Below are 19120 nucleotides of genomic sequence, written 5' to 3'. Positions count from 1 at the left end.
TTAATATTTACAGAAATAAATCCGTAAGAACTACTTACAAAGAGAGTCTTTCAACTAATTCCTAAGATAAACTGCACGTGTGATTAGCGATTTTTCACGAAGCGCACGCAATTCACCCACATAAACTCAAGATTCTCGTTCGCCCTCGTACCGCGTTCGCTGTGTGCGTCATTTAAACATTAATAATAATGCATGGTGTTCGAAAATATGTCTTGGTTTATAATGCTACGTTCATAAAGAATAATTTAAATTGTGTCGTTAAGTTAATTGTTGGACTATATGATTAAACTTCTATTTGCAAAACTATCAATTATATAATTTATAAATATAATAAGGCTTGAGAATTTTAAATCAAACACGTTTCTTGATCCACCTTAATAATCGTAAAATTGTCATTGGATAAAAAAAATTATTCTTTATGAACGTAGCATTATGAACCAAGACATATTTTCGAACACCACGCATTATTATTAATGTTTAAATGACGCACACAGCAAACGCGGTACGAGGGCGAACGAGAATCTTGAGTTTACGTGGGTGAATTGCGTGCGCTTCGTGAAAAATCGCTAATCACCTCGCTTCGTACTGCACCTGGCGCCTCACTGCATCGGGCTTTGTTGTGTTGCAAAGCCGTGATTGATGCAAAACCGTGTCAATAAAATTTCTGTTCATGCTATTAACACTTTACCACGTTAGTGACTACTCATTGTATCAAGCTGTTGTTAACGTTTTGTATTGGTTTTTTTTTTCTTTATTCGTGCTTCAAAATTGCGTAACATATTAAGAAACTAAGAGCCTTGATCTTTCCAGTCGATTAAATATTGATAGTAAACTATGAAATAAAGTTACGTATACAAAGTACGTCAATCCTCCAATTAACATTTATCGTTATGTACATACCTGCACAGTGATGCAAAAAGTATGAAGTATGGTGAATATTTATGATACCACACGTGTAATTTATGTCTAAACCATCGTTATTAATTGCGAACATAATGTAACGTCAAAATTTAATTAATAATGCGAACGTTTCGTGAAAAACTCTAAGATTTATTTCAACGTTTAACAGAGAGAATGTCAGAGAGCGCGGCGTTTATATTCGCCAATTATTTAATTAGATCATCGTCGTATCGATCATCGGGCACTGTCTTAAAGGTACGTCTGATGGTCCTTCATGTAGGTCAGGGAATTTAATTCCTTTACCTGGGATATAACCTTGTCAAGAATACTGGAAAAGGAATAGAGGGGTTCAGTAAGTGACAATAATAGAAATGAATTAATTTAGGTATACGAGGCAATTAATTAGTTATTCGAAAAATGAGAGACAAAAACGATTTAAATATTGAATTTATAATATTAAATATTTAATTTATAATATTATAAATTTAAATAAATTTATATAAATTTAATTAAACTTATAATATTAAAATTTTATTTTCCCACGTGAATAAATAAAAAACGTTTATATTATAATATATAATAAGGAAATCTGTATGGCAGACAACGAATATTAAAAATAGGACATTTAAGAAAAATTCGATTTTATACAAAAAATTATATCTTTGGAAGAAAAAAATGTTGAGAGATTTACAACCATGCATTATAAAGTTTAAAAAACAGTAGTTTAAAAAGTGACATTTGCAATCCTTTAAAAAAATAAAATTATTTAATAAGTTACATGTTGTGGCGCATTTTCATCATTCATTCTAGATATTTAAAATTGATTTATTTTATAGAAAATATGTTTGTGCAGATAAATATACAACAATGTTCAGATATTGTATTCAATTTGTTTACGTGCATAGATACGTAAATCTTTCCAAGTCCAAGCGCTACGTTACATTAGGTTTAAGTTACAGTTATCATATATAAGTTTCAGATATTATTTTTGTATCACGTACTTATACAAAAACAGATGTCAGAATAATCACAAATACTTTTTTCCTATTTTATTAAAATTGTTACACAAACGCACACTATGTATGAGAGTTTGTGTTTTTGAGTCTTACAGACCCTAACCAAATTTCAATAACATGCTGCTCGGAATCTTTTCCACTAATGAGATTGATCAACGTGATGATCTAAAGAGAAAATTATAAACTCCCCTCCCCCCTCAAGTCCGATTTCTCTCTTCTTTTTTCTTTTTAACTGGGTCTGGAGATACGTAATATATGTTCTAAGATTAAGTACGAGGGTTCTCTGTTCGTTAAATAGATTCACTTCGTAAATGAAGAAATATTTTAAAAAAATACGGAATCTACAGGACATAACAGTTTGTTATGTTCTGAAGTCTTAACATTTTATAGAAATATTTCGTGCATATGAGGAAAAAACAATAAAATAAAATAAATTTCATATTCTTCTTCATACAAATCAAATTTTAGGTCAGTAATAAACTGGCCGTGTAATGATATATGCATGTGGCAAATAAAACGGGAGGACACATAAAAGAAGACAATTGTGAAAAATATTTGTCACGTCCCACATGAAATACACTATAGCGTGCAGTTTTACGCACGTGGTTTCATATATTTCATACTACTTACTATATATCTCATGCAAAGTTATAAACGCATACCACGGTAGTCACGGAATAAATTTCCTTGCAAATAGTACTAAACAACGTATTTATGCGGAATAAAATTGCAAAATACTCTATACAAACTAATCCATGTGTCTTCTCGTGTTTACATCGCTTATTATCGTTGCATTTATCATTGATCTTTAATACTTTGCATTCTCTCTTATTTACTACTCTTATTATTCACTACTCTTATATATCACTTACTATTTATTCATTGCCGCTATCATCATTTTCTCACGTAATACGTCGCATCTCTCCATAAAACAGCCTCCGAGACATCCCGTGGTATCTCAGGCCTCTTGATCTCCGCGGTGCTTCATGTAATATGCATAATACACGTCGGTTCGCGCGAGAGCAACAAGTTCGACTACAATCGCCACCGCGCAACCCTCCCGACATGGTGCGCGTGTTACGTAAGCGCGTTGGGCCTGCCGCGGTCCCGTCGGATTATCGTGAAACTTTTATTATTCCATACGTCGAATAAAGAATGCGCATCGCATCGCGTACGTCCCGGCGGAAGGGCGGCGGACGCGGACGCGAGGGTGCGGGCGAAAGGGCAAGTGCGAGAGTTACGCGTCGTCGACGTATGATTTCTCCGGCGCTCCGTGGAACGCGCATGCCGCTTGGAACGGCGCGTATTTAAGGGCTGATCTCCCTCTGCTCTCGCCACTGTCACACGGTATCGTCAGGCTACCTCGGCTGTTATCCTTCGCTTTCTCTCTCTTCGCCACCCTCCACGTTCTCTTCTTTGAAGTAGTCATCCTCGCGCACCACCCACGTCGCCTGTCACTCTTACTTCCGAGACAGAAGCGATTTCACCCCCATCGCCAAACACCGTCTCTCCGCATACTCCACCTCTCGTCGAGTCAGCCGTTGATCGCCCGCGGATCTTCGGGATCGTGCGCACTCCCGTGCGGACGTAAACTTTTCCTCATAGAGCTTACCGTGCGGAAAAGGTGCCAGCTAGGGGTGTGCGACCAGCAGAGCTGCAAACTCCTTTGTTCTGCAAAGTCGTCTTCTCGAACGCTGCGGCGATCTCTACCTGTAGGCGCTTTCGCCAGGTTTGTACAGTCTTGTTGCATTCGACTCTCGTCCGCCTGGTCGATTCTTTCTCACAGCGATTGTCCTTTCGGTTGTGCGTTCGATTTCCTTTACGGAAAGAAATGAAACGTGAAATCTTCGGTCGTTGGACTCTTCTGTTTTAATTTTATGTTTGTCTGATGGTGAAGAGGTTGATGATCACTTTGCGAGTGTCAATTCTGAATTAATTTTAAGTTAAGCTTTTGTTTAAAGTTAGAGACTTAGAAATATCTTTTTATACAATTTCTAATCGGGTAAATGAGGTTGCCATTGCCTTAAGTGTTTGACGCGAATATAATTGAAGGGAAGTTTATCCATATAGGGGCGTCATGTGGGAGATATGAAGTCGGTGGTAAAAGATCAATTTCCATGTCTTTAATTTAAATATTTAAATTATTACATACGACTTTAATATAGCAAAGTCAATCATTTTAAGATCAATATAAAACTATAACACACATACAATGAGATTTCTATTTCTCTCTCTTTTTACTCTGGGAAAAAAAAGAAAAAGAAAATCAAAATCCTTCTCCAAATAGGATCGAAGCAGGTCTATAAAAAAAATGTAAAGTCAATAGAAGTCGAACTAGAAGCGCGTACTAGAACGATTTCAAAGCAATCGAGCCAACGCGTAATCCGTTTCATCGATGCTTTTTTCAGCAATTACCTTCAATCACGGTTTGTGCACGCCAAATATCCACTTGTATTTTTTATTACATCGAACGTTTTACGGAGAGCGGAAGAGCAATAAAAGTCATGAAATTTCTAAATAAGTGAAGCAACGTGCGATATCTGCGCTAATACATCGAATATTTCTCGTTAATCTCCTTTCGAGGTTTTGAACTGACGCACGAGAAGCGGTCGCTTATCAGAGGAATGTGGAACATTTTAACGCAATGCCTCGCTCTCTTTATAATATCTGCAATAAATTGCTCTTTATTGTTTATTAATATCAAAATCTTTGATATTTCGCTATGGTACTTTTGTTGAGTGTTGATGGATTTATCTCAAATTAACGACGATGACGTGAAGGCGAAGAAAGTAAAATCCGTACCTTATGTATAAATCAAACATCCGATGTAGACATTTTATACTGCGACATTTGCACGCGAATTAAATTATATATATATGTCGTTCTCAGATAATCCCTTCTGTAACTTATATTAGGCACACTACACAGGATATTGTACGGTGAAAAACAGACATGCAACGATTTTTCTCTCGTGAAATTTGGGATTCAATTTTATTAAAAAAAAATAGACTTTTTAGTTTTAAGTAACTGCACGATTTTTGTCCAAGATTAAGCTTTAAAGAAGCAAATAAATAGCAAAAAATAAATTTAATTTGATTATAAATAAATATAAATTTAATTTGAAGGAAATTTTAATTTTAATTTTGGAAGAAGGTTCTTTGAATATTAAACGAATTTATACGAAAAGTCTTGATAAATAATTGTCCTTTCCACGATATTTTTACCAAGAGAATATTAAGCCGAAATTTTACAAAAAGCAACGTTATATTGCCAATTTTGTATCTGGTCTACTTTAGGTTCACTTATCACATTATAAATGCAACACAGCTGACAATCTAATTTTTCAGGGAATCAATTCCGAAGTTTGACATTTTGAGCTTTTGTTCGAATGAGGCGTTACACGGGTGAAGTTGATGGAAATCGTGCTATTATACAGTGATGTAAAATCCAATATATGTCAAAGTTTAAGGGGGTGTCGAACTTGGAAATTGATATTTTGCTGAATTACGTAAAGTACTACGCGCGTAGTACAGGTAATTGACATTGTGATTGACCGTGCTACCTGTGATCTACTTGATATACAAACATACATACATTATATATGGGACATGATAAATAATATATGAATATTCATGGACATTGTTACCTCCAAAAGTTGCCGCCGCTCTGTAAACTTATACTCATTATTTCATTTATACTCGTATATTATGACGGTCTTTATAAAATACGATGCTTATTAAGTAAAGCGAATAAAATACGATTTAATTATCTATGTATGTAGAAACATAATACTCTACTTACGCTATACGGCAAGGAAATTTCATCAACTATTACCTTACAAACGGTTTTTTCTTTCCTAAATGAATAGTAGCACAGTCATTCAGGAAATGACGGTGAATTGGCTATGACAGTCGATATACGACTCATCTATACTTAGTATACTGACTTAAGGCTTCTGGTCTATCTATTTTTAATGATGATTTAATCAATAATTTATTCAACGACAAAATACAATACGTGACATTTTCAAGTGTTTTTGTAAGGTTTTGGCTAAGATAGTTTATAACACATCGATGCGATCTAGTTAAAAGTTTAGTTAATGAGTTTAGTCGCGATTCTATTCAAATTACTTGACGTTTACATAAACTCGAATTTTCGAGCTTGTATTAAATAAAGAACTTGGAATTGTCTTATAATTCCAAAGTTCATTTGAGTCGTAGTTAATGAATGTAACTCATATTTATATTTATCATATACTCATATTTTATACTTTTCTCTCTCATGTTCTTAAATTATTAAAACTTAAATTGTTCTTAAGTTTCTTAAATTACGCCTCAGTTTTTAAATTAACCTTTCTTCGATCATATTTGCTTTTGTTAAGTTAATTGCGACTTTTTCGAAAACGTTAAAAATTACTAGTAGTATTACTTTAATAACAAACAACCATATGATACATTACATATATATATTCTCATATAAAATGGATTAATCTTCTAGGTGCGTTTCTTGTATATCTTTTTACGCATTGCCAAAGGATGGGTCAACAACAAATCCCATCTAGCTGTGATTTCGCTTGAATACATATTCTCGTCGCTCTCAAATGATATTATATTGTCTCACCTTTTCCCAAGGCCAGTAGCTACTCGGCCGTTTGTGCTGTCCTGGCTGTACATATGTGTTACGAGGAGTTTCGAATGATACAAAGAATAGCTTTCTCGCGCTCGCGTTCTTGAAACGAGATGTTACTTTTATTAGAGTAAATATTATTGAGAATCTCTCTTTCTTGGTGTCTTTCTCGCAGGTTATAATATGTGTGAGATAACATGAAATCACTCGACGAAAGATTTTGTCAGTTCAGGTAAAATTTTAAATGTCACAGTTAAAATTTATCGCTGTTTTTTGTATCTGCTAGAAGATTGTGGTACATAGAATTTACAGCGGCAACAACGTTCCAGCAATATCTGTAAACAAATTCAGATAGGTGTGAGAATTATACAGTCGCTTGTCTCTCGTCGCTAGTCTTTCTTGTCCACAGCAGTCGATTTTTATAAAAAATATGACTGTCTTTAATCTGGATTGGCGCTACACAGAGATACTTTCTTACTAAATTTCACAAATAGTTCAGGTAGAAATTCTGTCTCTGTCGTCTGTATTGATTAAATACAGCATATGCATATCGTAGTATTTACTAGTCATTTAGTATACATATGCAATATTGCAGTGTTTGTTAGCTATCTATCGATCTTAACTAATTTTTCGTATCTAGATAATTTTTGCTATGACTGCAGGAGCATTTTTTTTAGTGTAAAGACATTGTGTTACCTAATTATAATTTTTTATTATTCACTGAAAAAAATGATCTTATAGTCATAGCGAAAATTATCTAGATATGAAAAATTAGCTAAAATGGATAAATGACTAGCAAGCACTGCGATATCGTATATGTTTTGTATGTAACCAGTATAGGTGGCAGAGACAGAATTTATATCGGAACCATTTATCAAATTTAATAATAAGTTTTTCTATGGCGCTCAATCAGATTATAACCAGTCACACTTCTTCTAAAAGTGACTGTGGTAGACAGAAAATAGTAGCAATAAGAGGTACAAATGTATAATCCTTCAGCGCTGTTTATGTAACCCGCCCAATCTTTCTAACTGCGTTAACATATTTTCTGCGTTCAACTGTCGTACAAGTTTGTGCCGGTATAGTGCTCAGTACACTGAGAGAAAAATGTGAAGTATTTAGAAAGAAATGTTTGCTTGTAATATTTTCTTCCATATTTATCGGTTATAAAAAAATGTGACTGTAATAACGAAATATACATTTCTGTAAAATATATTTAACTAATAGTGAAAAACAAATTGTTTAACTCTTGTTGGAAAAATTAATTTACTTCAAGCAAACGTATATTTGTTTATAGCAATGATATTTAGTTATAACAAGATTAATATTTGTAGCCAAGTAGCATTTATTTGTAGAAATCAAATTTTTAGAAATAAATCTTATTTATGTGGATCCGAAATTAATTTCGGCTGTTCTATATATTATTCGTACATCGGAGAACATTGATTCTCATTGCATCATGTAATATGATGAAATAGTGGCGATACATTGTCGTTCCGTGGTAACAGTGACAGTGATTATCATTTATTGACATATAATTTGAAAATTTGGACAACAAAATGAAAGTATTGTGGAAGTATTACATTTAAAGCGTAAATATTTATAATGTTATAAGTAAAGATAAATATTTATAATATTATAAGTAAAGATAAATATTTATAATATTATAAAAAAATTATAATTATTGCTTCGATTACATATGAGGACAATAAGAAACACTTAGGCTGCGTTCGCTTTGGGCGTTTATGCGCTGTAAGCGTCATTCTAACTTTTTCCCGCATGTAATGAGCAATAAAAATAGAATTACGCTTACAGCGCATAAGTGTTCAAAGCGAACGAAGCCTTAGTATTAGTTGAAGAAGTAGCGCAGCAGCTAAGGTGATAGACTAGAAACCTTTAGAGACATCTGAAGTTCTCGAATTCGCGTCCGACCACTACTGAGTAAATTTTCAGGTGTGAAAATAATGAAAAATCAAACAGAAGAGCTATAAATTTCATTTAAAATCAAATAAATCCGAGATTTATTTTTGTAAAATAAGCCTAACATTCTACAAATAAATTTTCAAATCTTTTTTCTCAGTGTACTGTCTCAGTGCTACAGCGATATACTTTAACTATATTCCTCACACAGATCGTTTTGGCGATTCTCATTTTCATCAAACGCAGCAATTTATATTTAGTTACGAGGCCTAAGTTTTTCTGTATATATTGCAATAATATTGCTGCTAAAAATTTTATGTACCACAAACAATTTTCAAGCAAATACAAAAAACAGCGATTCATTTTGACTGTAACATTTAGAATTCTAGCTGGACCAGTAAAACATTTTTTTGAGTGTCTAGGATATACGTGTATAAGAATTTTACAACGAGATATTATATATAACGTTTATTATATATAAACGTAATTTTTCGTACAATTGTGTGTGTGGAAACGTTCAATCATTTCTCGATAAAATTCCGGTAGCTCGGTGCGCGTAATTGTCTTAATATATTCGATTGTTACTCGAGATTAACAAACTGCAGCACCATGTATTAGTTCAGATTGCGTAGGTTATCACGCGCGATCAATCTAACGTACAGTGCTGCAGTAACTCCCAGGTGCTGCAAGTTTAATCGCGATCGTTGCGTAGTGAACTCGCAACGTGCTTCGTATCGACATCCATGCCGTCGCCATTCGCGAACGCCTCCCCGCATATAAATGACGCAAATTGCATTTAGACTGGTCGGAACTAGTTGTCCGCGTGACTATTTGATGTGCTTATTTCGGACTATTTCGTTATCACGATCGTATCATATCCTGAAACCCTTGGAAACTAACTTGTGGAAACTCAGTATTGTGTCGTAGCTGTGGAACGATGAGATAGTATTTTCTGATACTCGCACATTGTTTGCTTGCTTCCGGCTATATATTTTATTTTATTATCACGATCGTTTATATATCGGCGATTTGCGTATATAAATATACGATTGTAACGCAACAGACACTTCCAACCACCATTTCCAGTCAAAATTTCCACGCATTGGTCACTCCAATTAAACAATTAAATTAATCCGCCGAAAGGGGAGGAAAGGGAACTGATGAGAGAACACATTAAAAGAAAAAAAAAGGAAAAAGTATTAAAATGGATAAACTCACGCGTAGCTGGGTTTGAAAAGATTACAAACGTCTGATATTTTTTCGTTCTCAGCGCACTCTCGTGCTTGCATATAGAGAAAGGAAGAACGAGACAGACCTCTAGTTATTTTTTGGCTTCCACGATATTAATATTTCATCGTAGATAGTAACACAGGTCCGGTTCACGTGGCATGCATTATTCCGAGATATCAGTATGGCTCAAAATACGGTCGGCGCTTTCAAGATATATATGTGTGTGTATATATATTCAAGATATATTCAAGTATATACGTATTAACTCACGTATTAACAATTCAAGAAGTGCCAACCTCAGTATAACGATACATTCATATTCATATGCATTCAATTCCATTTGAACCGTGTCGTCCGTATTCGTATAACATTTTCAAGCATTTATTTCTCCTAACGCCTTGCTGCGGCCCGGCTTCCTATCTCGCCGGGAGAAGCAATAACTTCACATTGAACGAAGTACAGAGCGACATATCCGTTAGAAATACAGGATGATGTAAAGTATTTTCTACAATCTTACAGCTTGAAACTCATAACACCGAACTTCCATCACTTCGCCATATTGCACGTGCTTTCGTACACGGCGTTATTGCACTCGAGGCGTATGAAAGTGCGATCGAAACTCATCACCGTCCCGGCACATTGACGTTCATTCCTGTTTAATCGTTCGATTATAAACATGGTCGTCGCTCTTTTTAGCACCAAAGTTTCATCATTATTCTCGAATCTCTTCCTTAAGTCTCGCGCTGAAATGTCTCTTCCTCTCGGCAGCGTCTATTTTTATCCGTGCATTCGGTTATTTTTTATTAACAACCAGAAAGAGGGAGGGAGGAAGGGAAGAAAAGGCAACTGAAACGTGTCGTGCAGCATGAACAATTACGTGTATCGGCGCGCAACATATGAAAATGCACGTTTTTAGTATCGCGTCCGATGTATCGTCAATATTTGCATACACGCGCTCGCCATTGATAATAAGTAAAAGCAAATAACAATGCAAATTCCGGCCTTCCGCGTTTCGATCTCGACACGAATATGAATATTTGTCTCGACATGAATATTTGAATAAAAATCGATCGATGCTTGTATCCGTTCGTTTATGTCGCGACATGTCATTTTTACTTCCGGTTGATCAATCATTTGACCAACCTGCTCCACTAGCCTCGCGATATTTTCCTCGGACATCTCAAACAACCCGGAAACTCGGAGTCGTCGAGGGACGAGTCGTCTTTACCCTCGGCGTCGTAACACGTGTCGGCATAACACGTGTAGCGTTCGGCGGAATATACGAGACACGATTACTCGGCCCGTCAACTGAAGTATCGGTGAACCAGCAACAGGTTGCCTATTTACCCAATCCGTGCACTTCTACCGTGCACTGTATACGTGACCTCGTTCCGTAAGCCCATAGGGCAAAATATAATCTCGAGGGTCACGTTCGGCATCTACATGCATCTTTTAGTAACTTCGGATGGAAGCGGCCGACTTATTGTGCATAATTCACGCAATATGATTTCACTGTCCGCTTACTTGGCACTGGAGACTTTAATGCTATCGCAGTCAGCAATTAGGATTGCATTAAGTCGATTGTGCATACCACACAGCTAATCTTTCTTTCTTCTTTTCCCACTTCTTCTTCTTCTTGTAGCTCGTTGTAATCCATTACTGGATGTAAACTTCCCGTGCCGTTTATCATTGTCACCTCACTTCTTGAAGTTGACGTGTTCCCTTGACACAGTCGTCTTATACTCACAAAAATTCTCCATCGCCTCTCTTCGAAATTCGAGATCACCAAATTCCAATTCTCGCAATCTTGTCCTTTAGTCTCATATGACCGACTGTTATTTAACTGCTTGTGATTCCGGGCGAGTCACGTACGGTTTCCTTTGCACGTTCGAGAGGAATACGCGAGAATATCAAATTTATTCGTCGTCCCTTTGCCGTCAGACTACGACACAAGTCTCCATTTTACTTGGCGTCCTGTTCGACGCAGGCCGCGCAAAGAAAATAAGAGCTATCGAATAATTCGAGTATATATACGGAATGTCGGCTGGGTAACGCGATTTCCTCGCTTCGTATTCACTCCTAAGATCGTATTCACATCAATGAGTTCTATTTACCTGATGTGCTTTTAGGTCGCCTTCTCAGTAACACGACGCTCTCACATTCGCTTTTCTTGACTTTTATCACCTCTTTAATATCTTTCTTCTACGATAAAACTGTGTATCTCGTGCACACATTATACGGAGTATGAGAAACTGATACATACTTTCTAACTGTATCGAAAATAAACTGCATAAAGAAACTGTTGTTATCTTGCATAACGTTCGATGTCCATAATAAGATATAAAATAAAAAAAAATTAGAATAAAGAAATAAATAATGTGTCTCATGAATAAGTTGGCGATATGATTGAGTTGGATAATAAGTTAACTTACAAAATAAAAAATAGATAAATGTAGTTAAGTATGTAACTTGTATTCTACTAGACAAGGCGCAGAAATTTTGCACAGTCGAATGCCAATTACTATCGCTCAACTTTGTCAAATATTAATAAAGTTGAGTTGACAATCTGAGTAGTTGCTTCGATAATAAATATTATCTACTTCGACGGAATTGTCGACGAAATTCGACAGCGAACGTTAGCTCACTTATAATATAAGCGTGTATTAATGTGAATATTTCGTTCCGCTCAGCTAAGCATCGACGCACGAATGTATGTAACATCTGGTTCCAGTAGACCGCGTGATTTACTTAGGGAAATCGTAGGCTTGGGAACAATTTTGGTGTATATAAGCTAATATCTACGGACATTTGCGGGCATGCCTATTGCATCCATATCAAATAAAGGAATATATATAGAAGAATAATACATAATATAACATTATCAGCTACGTGTGCACAATCATAAATATGTATCTATCAAACAGCAACGATCCAAATATTTAGGTGTAATTCTCTGTCAACACTGCATTTATCATTTAGTACATCAAACGATATATAAATTTTCTAATTACAATGTGAGTAAAGCGAAGATACTTGATATGAATTATTTAGGATAATTGCAAGATGTTTTCTTTTTTGGAGTTATAATAAAAAATAATAAAAACCCGTGATAAATAGCAGTATAGTGATAAATACCTAGAAGTGCAAAGAAAAAAAATATAGTATTCATAAAAAAATTAAATCGTGTCTTTTTTTAATTTCGTTTTCAAACTTGACCTTCAATATTTGAATGTTAATTTAATATGTCAGATGTTTTATAGGACACGATTCTCCTTTAAAGCTAACCACTCATACATTAATAGCAAATATAACTAATCTAACAATATATAATCAAGTATATTAATTGTTGACTTAATCATTTGCATTTGATATTTCGACATTACCTATCGGGAAAAAAGCTCATGTTAAATGTTTTATTGACTAAATATTATCAAATAATATAAATATTATCCTGTAATAAAATGACATTACAATTAGATTAGTAATTCGAAAATTGCGAAACAGTTTTATGATAATATGGATATTTTCTTTGAGAAACCAAACCATCTATAAACTAAACTAGACTAGACTACGCATTGACATAGACGTGTATTTTTTCTTTTAGCCCAAACATGATGAGCTCGACGTTGATGGTTCTCGTGTCTGTGACAACTATGGCAATGATATCCGGCGAAGTTTTCGCCGCGTTGCCTGCTCAGTGCAATCCGGGATTTTTTGAGGAGCTTCCGCCCAGGCTACGTAAAATCTGCGTCACTATCGCCAGAATATGGGACGCTAGTGACATGAATAATTTTATCGACGACAAAGGTAAAATCGCTTGTTAATCGTATCGCTTGCTCTTGAGACAGTACATATGATATTTTTTTCATTCTTGCACGTGTTATCCAAAATATTCTATCCTAATCATTAATATGGATATAACAATATAGAGCGAGACGGTAAATTAATTAAAATAATATTACTGTAATAGATAGAATGAAAAAAATAGTGTGATATAACGTCTCGATATAGTTCTGTTAACGCTTTGTCCTACATTATATTTTTTAAATAATTTTAAAGTAAACATTCTAATACGGAAGTGCCAGGCCTCTCTTTCAGGATAGTAAATGAACAAAATGAGCGAATGAGTAACGTTCATTGTTATCCTAGGATCTCTTTAGAACATACTTTCAGGACATACAATGATTAAAAAAATTATATGTAATTGGTTGTACAGTCCGATGTGTTGCGATTAAGACATCGTTGTTTGACTTACCATCAGATTAAGACATCTCGCTTGGCTTACCATCAGTTAAAGACGCAATTAAGACACAGTTCCATTTTGAAAATACATCACAACCTTTGTTCCGAGTATCAAAGGTTTAATAACAATTGTAGTTGCTGAATCTTATGCGTTTAGATTTGATGAGCCATGAGGTGAATAATGGTGCCATTGCCATTTTCCACGTCATAGATACTTACATAATGACATGTAAACAATATGATTCTTTGTATTTGATGTTCGTGTAGAAATGTAGAGGTAATATATCGCGCACGCGTCCCCGCAAAAAAATATACCGCGTGTAGAATATTAATACGCAATATAACATACGAAGTAATATGACGTTTCTTTTACAGACTTTGTGAATGTGTGTATGTGTGTGTGGCGGCTTATTTTTTATGTAACCCGTAGTAACCCTCTGTGCATAATATTTTTGCAAAAGCTGTTACAAATGGATTTATTCAGCATCGAAGAGTCGAAACAACTCATAAATGCACGACCTACTTGATCTAATTTCGGATTTGCAGCTGCTTTCGTGCTTCGATATAATGAAGAATCCATCTCTGAAATAAGACCAACCAATAACGGAATATTTTGTATTGATTTGTATCTTTTATTTATACACTGATTTTTATGTATGTATATATTTTTATTTTTACAGTATACTATACCGATTATGCTATCCTGGATGTCAATCCTTTTTTATTCGATTATTCGTATATATTTTCGAGTTGAAGTTTGCGTTTGGATAATCAAGGGAGCTGTATTGAATTGCTTTCAGAATACCGAGAGTATTTGCCGCGATATAACAGCGGTGTCAAGAGGCAAGATGTCGATCACGTTTTCTTGCGCTTCGGCAAACGACGTTAAAATGGCATCGCCCATTCTGCTCTGTATGCACAAGCGGTAAACGATCAAGTTCTCTTCAAGTCGTTCGATCGCCTCATCATCGACTCGTAGGACATTTGCCGAATTATAAAAATCTACAATCAGCCCTTTCCCTCCCCCGCGCCGAAAGACGATCGCCTAATCTCATTAAATAATCTAGTCTCTTCTTCGACTATTGCATTTGAACGGCGTTTAAGGGCGAAATCGGTGCTTTTTTAGCGTTAAGTCAACGTGAAAGTGATTTCGATAGATTTTGATAGATTTGCACTTCAAACACACACCGCGATTAATTTGTTCAAAAAGTTCAGATAGATATCAAATAGCTTTGAAACGTGTTACATTATGCAAGTTTTTTGGTAAATATATAGAAAACTGGTGCCACCTCCGATAGGCTTGACCTTGACATATGTTATAGAGGTCACTCTCCTGAGTGACCTTCTGAAGATTTTAGCCGTCGCTCGTTGTTTGTTAAAAAGTTATTAACAAAAGAAGTTGCATAAAATGAATGTAATTTTTGGACACCGTATATATGAAAACATCGAATTTGTAGGTTAAGAAGATGTCTGCCACTGCTCTAAGTAACATTTAAAAGCTTTTAACTGGCACTCATTGTTTGTTAAAAAGTTAAAAAAAATGCATTAATATCAACACAGAGTATATTAAGTGGAGTATATAAACGGTGTCTGTCACGCTTCCTGTGTCTAGGAAGCTACGTCCCCCAGTTACACGGCTAGGGACAGGCACCTTTTTTATTTTTATTATTTTCTATTTATAAAATTTCAAATATAATAGGAACACATGCGCACACCACGATGTTGTCCAAAAATTACATTCATTTCATGCAACTTCCTTTGTTAATAACTTTTTAACGAACAACAAGCGACGGCTAAAACCTTCAGAAAGTCACTCAGGAGGGTGACCTCTATAACATATGTCAAGGTCAAGCCCATCGGAGGTGGCACCAGTTTTCTATATTTAGTTTTTTTATTAACGGCCAACGTCCTGCTTTTTGAATGACGAAATTTTATAGCAAGAATTAATTTTCCTCTTAATAGTCCTCTTCCAAATAAAACATAATGTTTATGCATATTAAAGATTTTCAGAATAATAATTATAGTATTATAGTCAAAAAGTATGCATTCTTGTTGATTACTTCTGCGAAGGATCAGAGGAAAACACGAGTTCTACGACATATTTTTCTTTTTCTTCAACCGATGACTTATGTGCAATGGCAAATGTCCTAATGGCAAATGGCAAATGGCAAATGTCCTAATGGCTGAAAGTGGAGCGCTATTTTGCAGGCACGATGAAAACGATTTATCTAATAATTCTAATATTAATCCGAGATTTTTAGAGTGTAATAAAGCGATTACTATTTAATTGAAATTCTTGATATTATAATTACGGCATTATTATCTAACGGATGTATGAAAATTTGTTACAAAGTATGTTTCTATAACTCATGCATGATAATCGTTTGTGGCTGTAATATCTTAGAGTTTGCATTACAATCAAGAGATTTGTGATGTAACTCATATATAGATAAACGTGCGTATAGATTTGATTTTTTCGATAATATATAAAAGAGCCAATTAAAGCTTGAATATATACAAATTAGTAGGCTCTAATTAATAAGTTATTGACTGTTGAGAGAGAAAGAGAGAGACTTAATTTATGTAATTTATTGATTCTGTTTTTAACCGCGATTTTTTATTTCGTCCGCGTGTTTTTCTACTTCGTAGAAACGACTTCGTCTCGTGGAAACGATTTCTCCGGACCGTCAGAACAATTAGGCCGAGGAAATAGCTTGATTCACATGCAAATTCTAGAAGACTCGTTTTAGTGCGCGCGTGTCGGACGATTTAGCGAGACGACTGATTTCCGTCACTCCTCGTGCACAACTTCTACAACTATCTGGCGATTATTAAATGTACTTACGCGCGAGAGGATAAAATAGAAAATTCGCGACGCAAGTGCAATTGCAGTAACACACGTTGGAATACACCTTTGCGCTCGTTTTTCTCAATTATTAGCTACACATCGACATACGTTTTTTAATATTTGACGATTGCCTAGAAAATACCTAGCGATCATTGTCGTCGGTTTTACGAGGATTTGCCGCAGTGGCGAGTGATTGGACGCGTGAAACGATCACAACACGATCACGTGAATAAGTCACTCCGAAAGCTTGGCACGCTGCGCGCATTGCGATTACGTCGCGCAAATATGTCATCTTAATCTACCCTCTGTCATGTGAATGTACCGAGTTTACTCGTCTTATTAATTCTATGTCATACTTTAACTAGTCCTTATGGTTAGGCCAACATCACCGACTTTATGTACGTATGTACGCACGTAAGAACGTAGGCACGTTGCGCCGTATCAGTTTTCCCGCGACTACTATTTCCAATTAATCACGCTCGTCTTCGCATCGCGAGATAATGACCGTCTACCGTCTACGAGCGAGAGAAAGTAAAGGGTGTTGTACGAGAGCGAGCTCGCGCCGTTTATTTCGCAAATCGATGATGCTTCGCAGCACAATTCGCCATTATTCGCGGAGGATTCCTTCGACTTGTTTCTTTGGCACTTTTGAACATTCTAAATTTTATTAATTAAGTATTACCGGGACACCTGCGCAGAAGGCATCTTTGCGTCTAATCGAACGTAGCATTTCCATATCGAAGATACGTGCCAACGTTAGGAGGTCTCCGCCTTGAGAGACCATTAGCATTACTCTCAATGTCTCTACGTCTTACTCGTTGAATATATTCACATAAATGTATTATCACTCACGGAACGGACAAAATCTGTAAGATACGGTCGATGCGACGATATGTACTAATGTATGTATGTACATATCGTAAGATAATAATATATTTATTATAACTGATATATAATATGGCATATATATATATATATATATATATATATATATATATATATATATATATACATACATACATATATAAATCGATTCTCTCAGAATACACTTGTTTTTTTAGTGTCCTACCACCTACCCTGCTATTTACCATGAGATATTACGAGGCGTAACGAAAGATACTTCCAATTTACTCGATATTTACTCTGCAATAACACAACGGATTAGATTATCCGACTGTGTGTCTATGGGTGGAAATAAAAAGTGTAATTTATAATGCGACTACACGCGGTTACACCGTTTCTACTGTGCTGTATTTCACTCGCAGACCCTGGATAATTTTCGTGGTCTTCTTTTACGGTTCTTCTTCTTGTCGTTCCTTCTCTTTCTTTCATTATTTACGTTTAAACCGGAGATTCTTTTCTCCGTTTCTGGGAAATTTAATTTCCCCCTTTTCTATTAGAAACATTTCCATTCGTTGTTTTTCATTCTCTAACGCGTCCTGCGAGATAAGAAGAAAACAAAGAGAAAAGATAAAGAACGTTACACATTGCTTACAAACAGCGCGAAATTTTTTACTGGCATTGATAGAGCGCGGCGAGACGTAATTTATGCACAAGATGACACGACGGTTCGTTGGAAATTCGGAAAAAGAATGTTTCGAGCCTCGGGATTGATTATCACCGACTCGATTTCCGGCGACGATCAGAGGATCGAGTTTGCGGAAATCGAGCTAGTCGGAAGTGAATGAAAGCGAATATAAGAGAGGCTGAGATGGACAAGCGGATCGAGCAACGGGAACTAGCTATGCAAGATAGGTAAGAATTTAAAATTGAAGTTTTATTTAAAGTTTCAAGTTACGTGTAAATACATTGCGATATTTGCACAGAAATGGAATGAGAAACACATTAACTGTTGCATAAAACATCTATTATTCATCAAACTGTTCTTTTGCTGTTAAACGTTCGACCAACGATACAATGTAACGTCAAGAAACATGACAGATAACGAACATCTCTCAATGAAGAAATCTCACGCGTTACAAACACGTCGAAGCTCGTCAGCATCGAGAGCATCAGGATATTGATTGAAAGCAATTATAAAGAAATAATCGAAGCTCATTACTTTTGCCAATAATCGCTCTGAGCGTTTCATTTAAATGTGGAAAAACGATGTTAATAGCGTGTTAATAATTTCATGATCAATTGCAGTTGGAAAATACATTTTAATCACCATTGGCCTTTTGATGGTCCATCGAAAAGAAAGATACTGAATAGATAAAAATATTGAATATGTGAAAACGTATTGTATGTAACGAAATATTGAAAACGTAGAAGGCAAGAAATCAAAAGTCAATTTTCAAGATATAATATTTGACGAAATTCAATCCCTTATTTCTTT

General features: G+C 35.4%; 1 protein-coding gene across 7 annotated transcripts in view; it reads left to right on the top strand.

Annotated features, from left to right (window-relative positions):
* The window catches only part of LOC116846575 (myosuppressin), a 37526-nt gene extending 21710 nt beyond the window's left edge, over positions 1–15816 (top strand). The window contains exons 1-4 of one of the 7 annotated variants that reach the window (XR_004378520.1): positions 6693–6774; positions 13297–13499; positions 14310–14588; positions 14735–15816. Coding sequence is in view for 6 of the 7 variants with exons in the window: in XM_032820578.1 (XP_032676469.1) it covers positions 6740–6774; positions 13297–13499; positions 14310–14461 (390 nt within the window). In the remaining variant the exon portion in view is untranslated. Of the gene's footprint in view, positions 1–3262; positions 3646–6576; positions 6673–6692; positions 6775–12210; positions 12707–13296; positions 13500–14309 lie in introns of those variants that run through there. The other 6 variants (XM_032820580.1, XM_032820579.1, XM_032820583.1 and 3 more) reach the window with 6 other exon arrangements.
* The last annotated feature ends 3304 nt before the right edge of the window (positions 15817–19120 follow it).

The sequence above is a fragment of the Odontomachus brunneus genome, unplaced genomic scaffold (genome assembly GCF_010583005.1).
Source record: "Odontomachus brunneus isolate Ranch 3 - 2012 unplaced genomic scaffold, Obru_v1 Obru_scaffold_066, whole genome shotgun sequence".
Taxonomy (NCBI): domain Eukaryota; kingdom Metazoa; phylum Arthropoda; class Insecta; order Hymenoptera; family Formicidae; genus Odontomachus; species Odontomachus brunneus.
This window is presented reverse-complemented; position numbering and strand designations above follow the sequence as displayed.